General features: G+C 39.7%; 1 protein-coding gene across 1 annotated transcript; it reads right to left on the bottom strand.

Annotated features, from left to right (window-relative positions):
- Positions 1 to 1,136: 1,136 nt before the first annotated feature.
- On the bottom strand, positions 1,137 to 16,308 carry LOC128353359 (crystal protein). Its single transcript, XM_053314048.1, has 8 exons — positions 15,823 to 16,308; positions 13,830 to 14,031; positions 13,275 to 13,408; positions 11,944 to 12,071; positions 11,577 to 11,695; positions 10,916 to 11,056; positions 9,482 to 9,654; positions 1,137 to 1,589 (listed from the first exon to the last, which is right to left on the bottom strand). The coding sequence occupies exons 1-8, from the start codon at positions 16,306 to 16,308 to the stop codon at positions 1,137 to 1,139; spliced, it is 1,836 nt and encodes a 611-aa protein (XP_053170023.1).
- Positions 16,309 to 16,545: the final 237 nt, after the last annotated feature.

Below are 16,545 nucleotides of genomic sequence, written 5' to 3'. Positions count from 1 at the left end.
TCTTCAAAGATGGGGGCCAAAATCCACAGTATGTCCACACTGTTATTTAGTGCAAAAATGCATTTAAAAATAGATGTGAAGCTTCAGCAGTCTGAGTTAGTCATGTCAAGTGATATCTGACACATTTACAGTCTTTTTAGCATCAAATTCCCTCTTAGTGTTTCCCTGTTGAGCTGTGGTGGAAGTATAGCAACAAAAAGAGGAACTTTGCCACTAAAAACACTGTAACGTTGAAACAGAAGACTTCATTTAACTCATTTGGACAGCTGAAGCTTCATATTAGCTTCAGATAAACGTTAAAATGTTTACACAGAAGAAGTACTGTGGATTTAGTCCTCCATGACTTATATTGTAAGTGCATTATGAAGGGATCTGCTAATGGTCAGTATGAACAGGAGGAATGATTAAAGCAAGAAATGATCTGTGAGCTCATCATTACATTACGACCATTTTTTCCCTTCTTTACTATTTATCACAAGAAGCTAGTGAAGCACTGTAAATTGAACTGTGTTCCCGTGGCATCTGCTGTATACGGAACTACTCTACTGAGACTGAAAATTTGATTGCTGTTATTTGGTCTTTGGAGCTGTTTCTAAACAAATAATATACCCTAACTCTGAAAAAAATGAAGGCACACATTCTCCAGTGCAGCAGTGTAGCTCATTGACGAGTTTTTAATAGTTTTTTAGACAACAATGGAGGTCTACAGCACAGAGGAATATGATATATCAGGCTTGGGATACACAAACAATGCTTGTACGTAGGTTTGGCTTTGCACATGAGATTTATTGAAAATAAGAAAAATATAGAAAATAGAAACAGTTGGCCTTATCTTCTACATATATTGATGTGCACTACTTGCTTTGCTGACTTCAAAAGTATGAGAAAGATTAGAGCAATAATGTATGTTTCATAAAAGGAGACTATACTGCTATAAATGCTGCTTGATAGTGATTACTAAAATGTCAAATTTTAATACTCACAAATGCATATTTTATGAATATCAGCAAATTCACACTGCAAGATTTTGTAATTGAATTAAACAAACTGTCCTTTGGAAAAAATAGAACAGCATGTAGTGAAGCTACTTTAATGCAAAACAGCCCAGCTCCCCCTCTTAACAGCCTTTCCTCCCACTAGTAGATGCCAAGCTGGTCCCAGAAGTCACATATATGGTTCCTGGTTTCCACTTGTGCATGTGAACGCACCGTCAGGTTCATGACCAACCAGCCACTGGTGTCAGAGTACCGCGGCCAAACGGGTAGACGCTGCTCCCGGCAGAAAGTCGTCTGTTGGACCCGCGAGGAAGGATCGCCGGTGTGGGAGAGCGCGCCCCAGTAGCACAGCATCCGATTGGACAGCAGCCTCTCCGGTAGGGTCATAGTGAAGTTGGCCACCGGGGCAGAGTTGAAGAGGAAGGGCAGCTCGGCACCGTGGCAGGCGTGCTGGTAGCAGAAAGTCAGACCTGACCAGACGTGGTGGTCTGAAGCCACGTGGTCGAACACATACATCCACACCTTGCTGCCCGCCGCTTTGGCGGCACGTGCCGACCTCCTGGCTGGACAGAGGAAGACGTAGTCTGTGACGATCTGAAGAGAGAGGAGAAGGATTTATTCAAGCTGAGATGACTCAAAGACAAATGTGCTTCTGAACTGATTTGAATGATTTTCCTCGCTGATAAAGTCAAATTTAAATAAGACCCATGTACAGCGCCTATGTTGTGTCATTTTATCTTTGCACTTCACGGACAGACGTGACTCACAGCACGGAAACGCCAATCATAACTTTACATAAGATGTTCCTTTTTTTTCTATCTCTGATGTCACACACTCTTTCCCCTTTTTCCAATCTCGGGATAAAAGCACACAAAACCGCCCACTCGACCATCGTGACTCATCCTGTGTCATTCTCTCCCATATTGTGCTTTAAATGTAATCTTTGTTTTAGGCTTTTTTTAAACTTGTATAAGTGTCTTTTCATTTTCAGTGTCTTTGTTAAATGAAGTTACATCATCCTGTGTCTATTGTTGGCTAATCAGGACAAAAAAGTGGTGGGTTTAAAAAGCAGCAAACCATTTGACTGAAATTTGGTTCAAGATCAGTTGATTAAATTTTGATGATGATCCAAATTTGGGATTCTTAACCATGGCTGCTGCCTGTGAACAACAGAAAAACATGGCATATAAACCAACAACTAATTATTATTGTAAATCACAGTGTGTAGCATAGTTGAAGATTTATGCTTTCTAGCGTATCGTCTACTTTCAGCAGTAATTTTTTTCTTGTGAAACAAAATGAATGAAACTAATTAGTGCTATATCTACAAAGAGACGGGCTAAGGGAAGAGCAGCAAAAAAACTGTTGTTCCTTCTCAGCTATAAAGGAAGCAAAAGAAAATGAAGGTAGATCATCTTCTTCTGCCTGTTACCTGGAAACCAGTATGCCTTTTTTCAGCAGCGCACAACCTACGCCCACGCTGCCGCACATCTGATACCTGAAAACAAACAGGCTGACTGTGGGCAGACATGCAGACGCACTCACACACAACACACATATTCACTACTTATCCTCACACATGGATCAATGTGTTTCAAGCAGCATAAACATATTCATGTCATCTCACGCTTTCGGTTGGGTACAAACACAGGTCAACATTAAGTTATATAATGTGCACTATGTATTCAAGTATGATGTTCTGGAATAAACTTAATTTCCTCTGCTTTATGTCTTTCTCACACCTCCACCCTCCTTCCTTTACTGTCTGTGGTAAAGTAAGGAGTCTGACAGAAGTAACCCACTAGATAGATTGTTTTCTCCTTTGTTTTTGGGGAAAACATGAACACATCTCATTCAATTTATGATTGCAGTTCTCTTCGGACGAAAGCACCAGTTGCTTGTTGGTAACATTAACAACTAAAGAATAGCACCCAGCAATGAGTGTTTCATGTACCACAGATGGAGAGCATAAAACCAAACAAGTATTGTTCTCACAGATTGCCAGCTTTATCAGAAATGGCTACAAACGGGTCTTTTTAGGCCTATTGGAGCATAATCCACAATTTGAAGGCACACTCTAATACCTTCTATTTTGAAGCCTGTATGAAATTTATCCACAATTTAAAGTTGACTGAGGAAGTTTATTCTTGACTTTTGAAACTGGAGGCTGACATTCTTGGTGGGGCTTTTAACTAGAGCCCGATCGATATATTGGTCAGCTGATATTGTCAGTGGAGACAGAGATACAAACTTTTGGAATTGTGTTTTTGACAATCCAGCTTCATTTTCTTCGTATAAATTACTTTAAACTTTCTAACTGCATGACCCACATATCCCAAAGCCCAATTTTGCAGGTAATACTCCAATTCAATGCTCTGTTTTTAATCTTTTCGCATCTTATTTAACGCTATTAGTTAGGTGTAGGCACAAAAACAAGTTACTTACAGTAAGGGAAAGATGATGTGGCGTTGAGGATGTTCAGTTAGCGCTCCTAACAGTGCTCTCCTGCTGCTTTTGCAACTTTAACTCAACAATTTTTAGATACATTTATAACATTCAGCCAACCCTCCTCCTAATAAGCCAGAAACCACATGAAAAAATAAAACAAAGTTAAATGATATTGACAACACTTCCTTTGGAAGGATTAGTGCATCATCTGCACGCAACATTGGACTTAAGCAAATGCACTGCATGCAATTTTAAAGTGTAAAGTGGGATTATTTGTATGCCGTATTGAAGAGATTGGGCTGGTTTCTGGACACCTTGTGAATTTAAATCCAATATTCAGTCTTGTAGTTACTCTGTTTTTGTCTCCACCAACTCCTGACAGAAATACCTGGCTCTTTGCTGCTAAATGCTCCACTAGCTAGTTCCACAGCTAGTTGCTAACGTTCTCTGTATGCTGTATAGTTCTGAGAGGGGTAGTGACCAGCAGGTTTATCACAGCTTTTTACTGAAAAAAGTTGGCTGCTTCAGCTAAACAACAAGTTGATGAGAGGGATGGGGCTGACAGTAAAGTTGCAGCCACTATCACTAAAAACAATGAGCTGAAAGAAGCTAAAGTGCCACATAGAGCTGAAGGGAACTTCAGAGTTAGGTTTGTCACTGTGAGCGACCTCTTTCACATTACACAATCAGTTGACCATATAAAAATATTCATTACTGCAGCTTTAAACATGTGAAAATTAACCATATGGTTTCCATTATAGCTGGTTTATAAGGTACACCTAGCTAAAACTAATGCAGTCTTGTGCAACAGCCTTGTAATAACCCCAGGCTTCAGTAGGATTTTAGAGGTCTTGGTTCAATCAGCTTTCTTTCATGGAGGCTATAATTTGTCCTGTTATTGAATTGTATTGTATGAAACTGAAATATATTTTGTGTTTAGACATTAAATCAATATTTGGGGCCTCCACATCAACTTAACTTCACTTCATTTCACAAAACCAATGTAATTTTCACAAAACCCGCAACAAGTTGTTTCACATCTTTTGTCAAAAACAAATGAGGTAAAGTATCTCAAAAATAAATAAATAAAATGTATTATTAAAAATCAGCTAATCTATTTGCTGTTCGTTGTGAGATGCATGAACCAGTTTGGACATCCTAAATCTCTCTGTAGCTCCATGTGCAAGGAGCCCGGTGGTTAATGCTCCCTCTAAAGTGGAATTACTCAATGCATCTCAGACTGCTGGCAGTATCTCATGGATGAGCTGGTCAGTGATGGAGCTGAAATTCTCTGGGTAACAAAAGAAAAGTTTAGAGTATTGCTCTCTTTTGTCCGCATCTTTTGTAAACAGCAGAATAATTTTTGATTCTGAAAAAGACATTTTGTGGAGACGCGCCTCATACAGTTGAGAGATTTATATTCAGTTGGATAGAGGATGATCTTGATGTCTTGTATTATTAGAGAGAGAAAGCACACACACAGTCAGACTTATAAAAGGATAGAAAAAGAATAACACTGATCTCTCCACATCAGCCTGCTCTGTGATGGACTGCTTGACATTTGTGCTGACCCCACTGGTCCTCTGGAGAAGTGCCCTTTATGAAGAGATGCAGGAGGTGTCTGTGTGTATGTCTATGTGCGTGTGTGACTCCACCATACATCTTCCTACTGCAATATGAACTGCGACTGAATACTAAATGTGTCCGGGAGTGTCACCCCTTGACCCCCTGTAGCTCCCTGAGGCTGCCACCTAACGCTTTGCATCTGAAATGCTGATAGAAAACTCCTTGAAGCTCTTTTTTTCATAATGCGCCATTCCATCAATGTATTTTCACAGTGATAAAACCTGAAAAAGGACGTAAACATACTGTGATAAGCAGAGCTACAGAGTCAAGATGTATTTATTTGCTGTCAAATTAATGTTGAGTTAATGTTGCAATATAGGAACTGAAGTTTCAGGTTGTTGTAGCTACTCTTGTCCATTAGGCAGGGCTACAGTACTATAGTGTTAAGGATAGTGTATACTTACAACATACATACAACATGTCTAACCACATGTGAGGACAAAAGTGTTTATAGCTGTTCTGAAACAGCCAGACTCAACGGCCAGAAGAAAAGCCTGCCGTCAAACGAAGAGGCGAGAAGCCACAAATTGCACATATCAGGATAACATCTGTCACAGTCACAGTGTGACACTCATTTGTACAAACAGAAGGCAAGAGAAGTATTTGGTACAAAGAATAAAAAAAGAGAGCTTGACAGAGGAGCCTATTTTTCTCACCTCCACATGCCTGACCAATCGCTGCGTGAAAAAGTGGGTTGTTTGTCAGATTGTAGGTTTCAGAAAGATACAAAACTTATCTGATGCAACGCCCCTGCTGAGTCCAACACTGGCAAGGTGCAGAGGTAGGAGGTTTAAGACACTTGCAAAACTGATCTGGCAAGCACTTCGCTTCCTTTAGCAGCAGGTTGGTAGCTGTGCTTGTGTATTCAGTTGACTTCAGGCATTGAATTCAGTCCTCTGCGTTACCAATGTTAGGTTGTCTATATTTGTTCCATTTCTTTCATCTGAAGACGGGCACAAACGGAGGATAGGTGCACATACTAGCTGTTTGGCTATGAACAATCGAAACTAAATTGACTGCCTGTAATTAACTTAGACAGACGTGTTTTGAATGTTGCCATTAAACAACACTGTGCTATCCTAACACGCTCCTTATGTCTTTAAAGTTAAAAAAAAATAAATTTGGCCATATGGAGCCGAAACTTCACATGAGCAAAATATTTCACACGCATAGATATCATAATTTGAGGTAGTTACAGCTAACATGTTAGCAAACAGTTCCCTTTTTACATCCAGCACACACAATATTAACATTAACTTGTATGAGTGTTATTAGCCACCTTGTGAATGTAAATCCAATATTCTCTCGACTTTTAGCTCTATTTGGTCTCCACCAGCCTCTGGGGAAATATCTGGCTCTTTAGCTCCCAAATGGTCCACTATTTTAGCTAGTTCGCTAGTTAGCTAGCTGCTAATTTTGTCTGTTTGATGTTTAGTGTTGAGCAGGTAGTGTGCAGATGATTTTGAATTATTTTTTGTTGCTGAAAACACATTACACATAGTCATTGTGTAATACATAACATTCACAGTCTTTGTTCCTATAATAATACTAATTGGTGCAGCTGTTAAGATGTTAAAATAGTGTTTTCCATTACAGTTATTAGCTTGTTTAATCCTGTTTGTTTAATCCTGCTGAAAATCCTGCCTTTAAATTGACACTGTTTTAGAGCGGTGTTGGTACTTTGTCATTTATTCTGTAGTTTTGAATCGTATTATGTTATAATGACATATGTTTTTAATATTTAGTCTACTATCAAGTCACCCAGTCAGTGTTTCTTCCTCAGCCAGTTTTTAGTTAATCAGTGATTCCAGGGATGATCTCTCCTGTCACTGTAGATGTTCATGAGAGACGAGTCACTTCTTAGCGCGAGCAGTCAGGCTGCATCTCAGCCCTCAGCAACTCCCTGACTGCAGGTGGTCCTCATGCTTCACCCATACAAATGATAGAGGAGGGTGAAAAACTGTTCAGTCTTGGGGACAGACTGTGAGAGAAGCTGGAATTGTAGCTCCCTCTGTAGGCAAAGATAGGATGTGTTTGTGAACTAAAGTCTACAAAGTCTTCTGAATGGTGCTGAACTTTTTGTATAAGCTCAAGTTAGACAGCAGCATCCACATATACTACGTGCGTTTCCTTAATGAGCTTGAGGAAATGTGGCATTTTTCAACTAACAAATCACAGCAGCAAAGAAGAACAATTGTTTCAATTCCCTGTCAGCCTTGTTAGACGTGGAGAGGCTGGAGATGAGCACAGGAGACAGCTGGGTCCTCGTTACACACCGAGCTCCAGCTGGGTGGGACATCGATCCGAAGCACGACCGCCCGTCTCGCTAAGCCACTGAATGTTTTTGAGTGTGTGTGGGAGACTGTCTGAGTGTACACTCTTCAGTTTGTGAGTGTGAGAGAAACATGGACCAAAACAGAGCTCTACAAATGCAGGTTTTGGTTAAAAGTGTTATGCTTGCCTGTAGATCCCTTTATTTTTTCTTTACAACAGCTGCCTCGCCAGTTCTATCACAGACACTGCACATGTTGGCAGGTTTCTCATAAATTAGTTAGTTACTGGCTTAATGTAAGTCAGCTGGGAACTAGTTCAGTTTCCTGTCAGCCATCAGCAAGTTGATGATGAGGAGACAAAGCCACATCAAATGAGAGATTATTAATTATATGCAATTTGCCTCAGCCTGATTGAATGCAGCTCTCTTCAGTAACTTCTCTTATCATGAAGTGAACATTTCTCTATGAATTTAACATACTGAATTGTCTCTAAACTTAGATTACAGTGTCTTGCAGCAGAAGAAATTCAGACTCTTAAGTGACTTTTCATAATTAGCCTTTAGTCTCTAAACCCTGACTCAAGATGGCAGGCCTGCATATTTAATGTCATATTTTCAATCATTGAATTTAATTATCCTTGCTCATGTCTGGTGTATTTATGTGTGCGTTGATTAAGATGTGAAAAAAATGTAATAGGCGTGGGAGAAAGTTTTGGGATGTTCTTTATATTTAATTCTGGAATAACTAATAATATTGACTCTGTTGGAAACAAGCCGTTTTAGCTCCTGTCTCTTTAAGGTTACCCCCCTTATGAGCCCACTCTGTTTCTCTTGGAACCTGCTCCTCGGCAAACAGCAAATCATGCAACAAACTATAATAGTAGGATTTCACTACTTTTTCTTGTTCTTTACTCAAAATGTCAACTTCTCAAATATATCCATATGTGTTTGAGCTGAAATCTGATCTGAAATATGTATACAACAAAAACACATGTAAAAATCTAGCCAACAACCAGACCAACCAAGGCTACAGAAACAACAGCTGTTTATGGGCATGTGCACTGAAGTAGTTGAAGCAATTATAGTGAATTTGTACACTTTTCATACTAACATGCTCATAATGACAGTGTTAAAATCTGTAGCAGATAATGTTTACCATGTTCACTATCTTAGATTGGTGTGTTAGCAAGCTTGCATTTGCGGATTAGCGCTAGATACAAAATACAACATAAATTAATTCATTTTCGACCAATTGAAATTTCAATCTGAACAATGACATATGGCATCTTGTTCTTCTGTACTTAAAAATTTGGATGATTTTTATATATATATTCTTTTTTTTACTTTGTTGCGTTACGTTACGTTACATTACGTTGCTGTTTTTTTGCCTTGATATTATCAAAATGTTTTGATGTGTGGTTCCCACGGCTAAACTATGTCTGTTAGGTGACTTCACCTGTCCACATTCATAATGTAACTACTTGCCAACATATTGAAGACCATTTCATACTTGCCCCGATGGAGGCTTTAATGGCTGAAACATGTCGGCATGTTTTTAACTATGACTATGTAGTCATTAAATATTAAAACGTTTTTTCTAAATGTATCGCATTCTTGAGTGCCTCAATTCAGATCACTCTAAACTAGAGGAAAAGTCCAGGAATCACCAAGTGAGTACAATTCATCTTGTTAGAAAAATGACCCTGTGTGCCAGATTTTATGGTGACTCATCGAGTAGTTATTGAGATATTTCACTCTTACAAAGTCGGGGATCATCCTTATAGCAAGTGTGCAAGCAGTCATTCACTGAGATGCTGAAAGTGAATGCAAGAGAAACTATAACATTGGAAACGCTAAGTGAGCAGCTTTCATTGTAATGAATAGGATTCCTTGTCCATTGTTAACATAAATGGGTTGTGGAGTCACATGAGTGTAATTTATCCACCAAACAGCAAAAAGAATGAGCTTCTTGAGTTAAATTTTATATGAAAAGAAGTTGTTTGGACATTATTTCCGTTCTGTTGCTTCACCCACTGAGGTCTAAGTCAACATATGAGATATTTTTCCCTTCAGCCTGCCTGCATCTGCAGTTTGAGATGTAGTATCAGCTGAACTGTAAATCAAAAGCTCTAGCTCTTACCTGAGCTAGCATATCCCTGCGGTCGGCATCCCTGTACAGGGGCAGGTACTTGTGTAGGATCCGCAGTGCATGTTGTTTAAAGATGGCTGTTATGTACACAGTGGACTCCAGTGCAGAGACAGGCTTGCTGAAGACACCATACACAAAGATCACCCCCTCTTCTGAGGTTGTACCTGCAGGACAGAAACAAAGTCCAAACAAAAAAGGTTGTTGTGTTGCCTGAACCCTTCCTGCTACTCTCTCACAAGGTTTAATCCTTAAATCCCTCTTTAACATGTTTACACCTTTTAATGAATGTAGGCAATTTTAGACTAAGAGTAATTATACTCCCAACTATCACCTTGATTCATGCTGTTACCACCTTACAAACCTATTATAGCACTCACACCTTGTTACAGTAAACATTGGCTTCAGCTTCGTTGTGATCTTGGGAATTTTGGCATCATGTGGTGTTATAACGAGAACCAGAGGGAGTTCAGCACAGAGGAAACAGTGTGAGATTTGCCAAACTGGCAAGAGGTTGCTGTTAAAACGTAGTAAGCTCCGACTGATTGAATTGGACTAATCCCTAAAATATCTATTTGAAAAAAGTCCCATTTTCCCCTACATTTTAGCATTTATATTAGAGCATGCCATAGGGTAGTTGGTGCATCTGGATTCTAGATCTTTGTAGTACATCATTTGAACAGTGGTCAAGTGTTTTACCAAAGTAAAATCAGAAACATACAAAAGTACAGATAAACGCAGAATGGCTTTTGTCTGTGTTATAATCTCATATTGTATTACTGCTGGCAAGGACTACCAACCCTGCAAATTGAGCATCTGCACCAGTAATGCATAATTCAATCTAAAATGAAAAGGACCTGAAAGTGGCTTCTGCAATAATCCAATAATACTGAACAGAGCCCTGTGTCAAAATCTAGTTTAAATACTTTCAGTATTTCTCATGATTTTTTGTATTCATGGTGCATATTTTTAAATTATTATGATTATTGAGGGCTACGAACCCAGAATGGACATAATTGATGATTTTTTAATATGTGTACAAATGTTTTTGGGGGGCAATTTATGCCCATTTTATTTAAAGGTGCAGTGTCTAGAATTAAGTGGCATCTAGTGAAACAGACTTGGCAGAAATGGAACATAATATTCTCCTTCATGCTTCGAAGGGGAGAGGAAGGGTATACAGTTTGTTTTAATCTGGAATCTCACCACTAGATGTCACTAAATTCTACACACTTGACCTTTAACGACAGTAGAGAGGTAACAAGAAATTATGATGGTCCACTGCAGGAATGAGATCATTTGGTATTGTAGTTATTTGGCAAGCACCTTAACTAGTATACTACCAAGGCAAACCATCATTAAATAATTGAATTAATGACAATAAGATTTATAAAAATATGTGTGACGACAACTTGGCCTGTGTCTTACCCAGCAGCACTGGCTTCTCTTTCTGCCAGTGGCCCTTCTGGAATGCAGTGACAGCCTGCTCTTTTATTAACTCCCCATCGATATAGGGGCCCCACGTCTCAAAAACCTCCAGGAACCTGAACGGGTTCACAATCTTGGAACCTGAGATAAAAAAAACACATCAGTTAGATTGTTAAAAAAAGAGCAGGGAGCTTGATAAGTCAGTGCACAGGCCTGACAGAAAGAACTATCGAGTTAAACATTGACATGCCAAACACTGTAATAATAGGAAAAGAAAAGAAGAAGAAACTTCTTGTCAGTGTCTTTTTGTTCCTTTTTTGGGTCTGAAAGTGAATCCAGACAGACAGATAACTGCAGCTGATGACATCATCACAGAGTCAATGATATTGATCAATAACCCTGTCAAGCCTGCAGATATAATACAGTCATTTTGTGCTGTGGGCAGTAAAATCCCTTTAATTGTCCCTTCAGAGGCCCTCTACTCCTCAGATTTCACGACTTTCTTTTCCCAACATGTCATGGGTAAAGATATAAATGTTTTTAATCAACTTCTACTGATAAACACACTCCACTATATCCTGCCGTCTTATGTAAGTGTGTAGGCAGCCCTTAGTGTGACTCTAAATTTGGTGAGCGTGGGCTGGTGTTTGTGGCGTCCTACTTGTTTTCATCTGGGCAGCCAGGACAGCCTGCGGAGTGAGAGACAGCAGGCAGACGATGTCACTGACAGAACAGTTGGTCTGTTTAGCAAAGTTTTTCCCCAGCCTCAGAGCATCATGTCTAGGAGAGAAAAGGAGAGAGAGAGAGAGAGAGAGAGAGAGACAAAATTACCACTCAGCTTCTTTTCTCAAAGCATTCAGGCAACATCTCTGCAAGAGCTCATTGTGTATCACTCTGGTTTCAACTAACAAAAGGAAAACTAATACTTTTGATAAATCGATGTGTTTTGATTTAATCATGCTTTGTAACCCACAGCCAGGGACAGATCAGACACATGTCAATATCAACCCAAGCTGATGCTTCTTCACCTGGTCTTCAGAGGGATGGAGAAGGGCAGACTCTGCAGGACGGCTTGTTTAAACAGAGGCTGGCTACTCTGAATCATCAGGTGAAGACTCACTGACTGAGCACCGGCACTCTCTCCAAATACTGTCACCTGGCACAAAAACACAACACAGAGATTTTGTATTTAAAACCACACTGGACACATTTCGAGTTTGGCAATTAGATGTATGAACTCTTTGTAAATTTGTGCAGATTTCACTTCCCAGGAACCCTGTAAGGTCACATTAGTAAACTGCACACAGCATGCTGCTATTTTTCCAATCCAGCTTGTTAGTCATATTATATAATAAAGAAATCAGGAGAGAAAAAAATGATGTTGAATGAGCCCAATTTTCTTTCATCCTGTTACCTATCTCTCTGTTGTCTGATTGTCTCTAGTTTTACAAATCTTTCCTATTATGACTGTGAGCGAGTTTAGAACATGAAATTACCTTTTATGTCGGTTGGTGCATTTTTGTATCACTTCCTGTCAACAATATACTGATTGTATAGGTCATCAGTACACAAGTTACCTGGTCCATCTTCAGCATTCAGCAGAAGAGCAAATTCATGTCAGGACACTAGCCAAAAGTTGCTGAAACATCTTTTGTTAATTATTTCAATAATTGTTAATAATTATATGTATTTACAGTATGCTATTCTTTTATTGAGTGGAGTTACCACTAAAGATCATTCTCATAATTGATCGATCTGCCCATTGTTTTCATGATTAAGCATTTAGTCTACCGGATTGACTGTATATAAATATGAACATCATGACAGTTCCCAAAAGTGAAGCCAAAACATCTAAAATCGCCCTCCGGTGGCTGGGTACATAATAGGTCATAAGCCCCGCTCCCTAAATGTTCGCAGATGGGACATGAGCCAATCTAAGAAAAATCAAAGTACACTTCAAATACATTTTTCATGAAGATGGTTTCTGCTATTTTAGGTGGTTGTTATCACAATGATGTAGATCCAAGTGCTAATTTCTCTGATAACATTAGTGCGCCGACTCTGGCTCCAAATCACGTCACACAAGCAAGATGGCAGCTCCCGGAAAGAAGATATTTTGGCTTCACTTTTGCATTTTTGCATAGTGGCAGGAAGTGGAGACACATTGTTCATATTTAAATAAAGTCCGTGGTCCACATAGTGTCAGAAATTTGTGAAAGATGCCAAGGTGAGGTCATGACATATGTTATTTTGGCTGACCAACAGTCCAAAATATAAAAGTGTGTGTGTGTGTGTGTGTGTGTGTGTGTGTGTGTGTGTGTGTGTGTGTGTGTGTGTGTGTGTGTGTAAACTTGCTTGCCTTGCTAGGATCACCTCCAAAGACAGCAATGTTCTGTTGGATCCAAAGGAGAGCCGCCTGCTGGTCCAAGATCCCATAATTCCCTGAAGCTGAAGTGTGAGGGTCTTTGCCCGACACGAGGAAACCAAATGCACCTTAAATCATGCATCAGTTCACATGATCAGCAACAGATAATTGACTCCAGCAAGACATTCATTTGCCTCTGACTTCCAAATTACCGTTCACATATCACTGCTCCTGTTTTGTGTCTTGCAGGAAAGCGAGGCAATTACCAACAGGCTAAGTAATTTAAAATGATACGCACACATTATCTAGCCTCATACTGTCTCATGCACACACTCACACACGCACTCCACAATAAGCACTCCATTATTTTAACTAAATGATTAATGTTTTCCACGAGATGCCTGCTTGTTGCCTTTACCAAGCTCCTGTGCTAAAGTTCATCCTCACTTTACCTCTGCGCTTACAGCAAAATTTAGAAAAGGGTCATTAAAGGACATAATAATATTAAATACACAGATTATACAGTATAATACCACTAGACTTCCTCACCCAGTCGGTATTCCAGGCTTACAACAACAGTGTGGGTGAAGTTACTGAAGAAACGTCCATCATACAGCGGCTTAGAGGCAGTGCCAGCAATGAAATCTCCGCCATGGATCCATACCATGACAGGCAGTGGAGTCCGCAGAGGCGAGCTGAAGTTTATATCCAGAGGGACGAAGATGTTGAGGTACAGACAGTCCTCGCTGACCTATTTGGGGCGTGAAAGGACATAATATACATTCAGTTCTGTTCAGCCATCAATAGTTTGTTCATCGGGTTAGCTTTCAAATAAAAATGAAGTGAAAGCACATATGTTTATGACTAAAGTTAAACTAAAGCTCAATGGAAAAGTGCAACTAATAGCGTAACCTACGTAGCTAGCCTAACATCATAATAAAAACGAACATGTTAATTCATTACTATATTCTTTATGCTGAGGTTTTCCAGTTACCTAGCTTATACAGAGCAGCAAATTGGCATTCGACTGCATCCATGCAATGTTGATAGAATGGGAACACCAAGGAAACCTCCTAGTACTCCAACTTTGTAGTGTAACCCCCCACTTCTAGCTGTGTACACCATTTAAGTTGCTGGCATTTCTATCAGTTTCCCAAGAACAGCAATTGTCTAATCATAGCTTAGGAACACAATACAGAAGGTCTGTCAAGATGTTAAAGTCACTGTGCATGAAGCTGTAGTAAGAATGACACTCTGTATATAAAGAAATGTTGGTGATTTCTTTCATACTCTCTCCAAAACCAAAAACATGATAACAAAAAGTATAAGGAGTGCATTTAACATTGTGTTTGTCCATTCCTCTATGAACTGAAAACTTTAACATGTCTGGTTGACTAGCTTACTAATTACAGTAAGCATGTGACTCAGCTACAGTCAGCCAACATATGCTTAAAACAAGGCCCCCAAATCTAACCTTTGGTCTTGGTTGTCCAAGTATGTAAGCCAGCAGCTAAACAGGGTTATGTAAAAATGAAATAACAGTAAAAATGCAATAGAACTGTCTCTACACTGCAATACAATAATACTGTTTTTCATCATGTAGGAAACATCAAAGTGTATTTTGAACCCATTTACAGGGTTCTGCTTTTAAAGTGAGTCAGCTTGAAATATAAGTCAGCCGGAGACAGCGCTCTCAACCAACTCATGAAGCTATCGTTAGCTTAATTAGCTAATTAGCTATGGCTGATCAAGTCTGTCAGTTACAGTTTGTCTACCACTGTCAAGGCCACATGGTTTCAAAAATGACATAGATTTTCAAATGGCCCTGTTATCATTGTAAACTGAGTATTTGCCAGAAAAAGGAAAGCTTGGCAGTAATTAAGGGGGGGTGGGCTAAGGGAATGGTCAATTAACTTTTAGCTTTTTTTAGTTATGTATTTATAGCAGTGAAACCACATACAAACAACTGAGGGTACATACATAAAAACTGCTTTTAAATCAGCCACATTTATTGTATTAGTATTAATGTAGTGATGATAGCTTTGCTTTGTGGCTTGCAATGGTTTTTTGACATCCTACAATTGTTTTCTGCCCATTTCTTCTGCAAGTGGCATAACTTAGTCTCATTGAAAGTCTGAGGTGTATGAGGTTAAAAGGAAAGGAGACTGCACAGTCCCCTGTGGTGCTTCTGTACTTCTCTCCACCATCACAGACAGAGGATTTTATTTTTGTAATACATCCATGGGTTAGCTCAAAGGGTAAAACATATTACTGGTTCTTTTGCTCCATGAACCAGCAACCAAATTTATGTGTTCACAGTATCTTTGACTTTGAGAAAGGTTAACCAAAACTCTAATCTGTTTTTGGGGCAATAGGGCCCTTTTCTGTCACCTTTATAGCACAATTATCATCTTAAATTCATTGGTGATTTATGAGGTGAAACTCCAGCCAAAATACCTTGTAATGCAAACATGCTAATTATACCCTGAAGTCAAATATCACAACAGCATGCAAATAAGTGAGTAGTTGGGATTTTGCTTACTATTCGAGGACACTCTTCAATGATGGGTCCACTGCAGGCCTGCATACATGCTGCTCTGGGGTAGGTGGCATCATAAACACCCGGCCAAGGACTCACAGGTCTGGGGGCCTTCCAGCGATAGGCTCCAACAGGGGGGTCTGCATATGGTATCCCATAGAATATATGGGCTTTATCCACTGTAATCCCCTTGATCTGGCCATCTTTGGTTAACACCAAAGGTCCAGGAGCCCCATTTGTATCCTGATTGACTGGTTTGTCCTTGGTTTCCTCTGTGATTGAGAGGACCTCTGGGTTTCTCAGCTCCTTGAGGGAGTTTATCTCAAAGTCTCGGTTGATGATGAACGGCTCATCTCTCAACAGCAGCCCGGAGTAGATTCTTCTCAGAAAGCTGACAAGGTCGATGCCATCATCATTTTTCGTCACATCTCCAGAGGCCAAAGCTAAACTTAGTGTGCACAGCAGCAGCAAACAGTGCCAGCTCTCCATATTGCGCTAGAATACTCTTATACTTCCCCAGACCCTGCTGCTCAGATCATAATTTGACTTGATTTAGGTCCCAGCTGAGGTAGAAAAGTCAGAGCCCCTACAAGCCTGCAGCCTGAAACTCTCTACAGACTGTGTATACTTGTGACTCCAATTTGGCTGGCTGCTTGTTAAGATTTATCAGACAAAAGTTCCTCTGTCTGTCCATGCTGAGTGCAGTTCAGTAGTCCCTGGACAGCT

Source organism: Scomber japonicus, chromosome 23, assembly GCF_027409825.1.
Source record: "Scomber japonicus isolate fScoJap1 chromosome 23, fScoJap1.pri, whole genome shotgun sequence".
Taxonomy (NCBI): Eukaryota; Metazoa; Chordata; class Actinopteri; order Scombriformes; family Scombridae; genus Scomber; species Scomber japonicus.
Note: the sequence above shows the minus strand (reverse complement) of the source record. Positions and strands in the feature narration are given on the sequence as shown.

What these genes read in the sequence shown, in the direction of transcription:
- LOC128353359 (XM_053314048.1), bottom strand. Translation starts at nt 16,308, where the DNA reads ATGGAGAGCTGGCACTGTTTGCTGCTGCTGTGCACACTAAGTTTAGCT. An exon ending in AAGCCTGGAATACCGACTGG is followed by an intron (nt 13,409 to 13,829) that starts GTGAGGAAGTCT and finishes GCATGATTTAAG; the next exon opens with GTGCATTTGGTTTCCTCGTG. An exon ending in GGCTGCCCAGATGAAAACAA is followed by an intron (nt 11,057 to 11,576) that starts GTAGGACGCCAC and finishes TTTTTATCTCAG; the next exon opens with GTTCCAAGATTGTGAACCCG.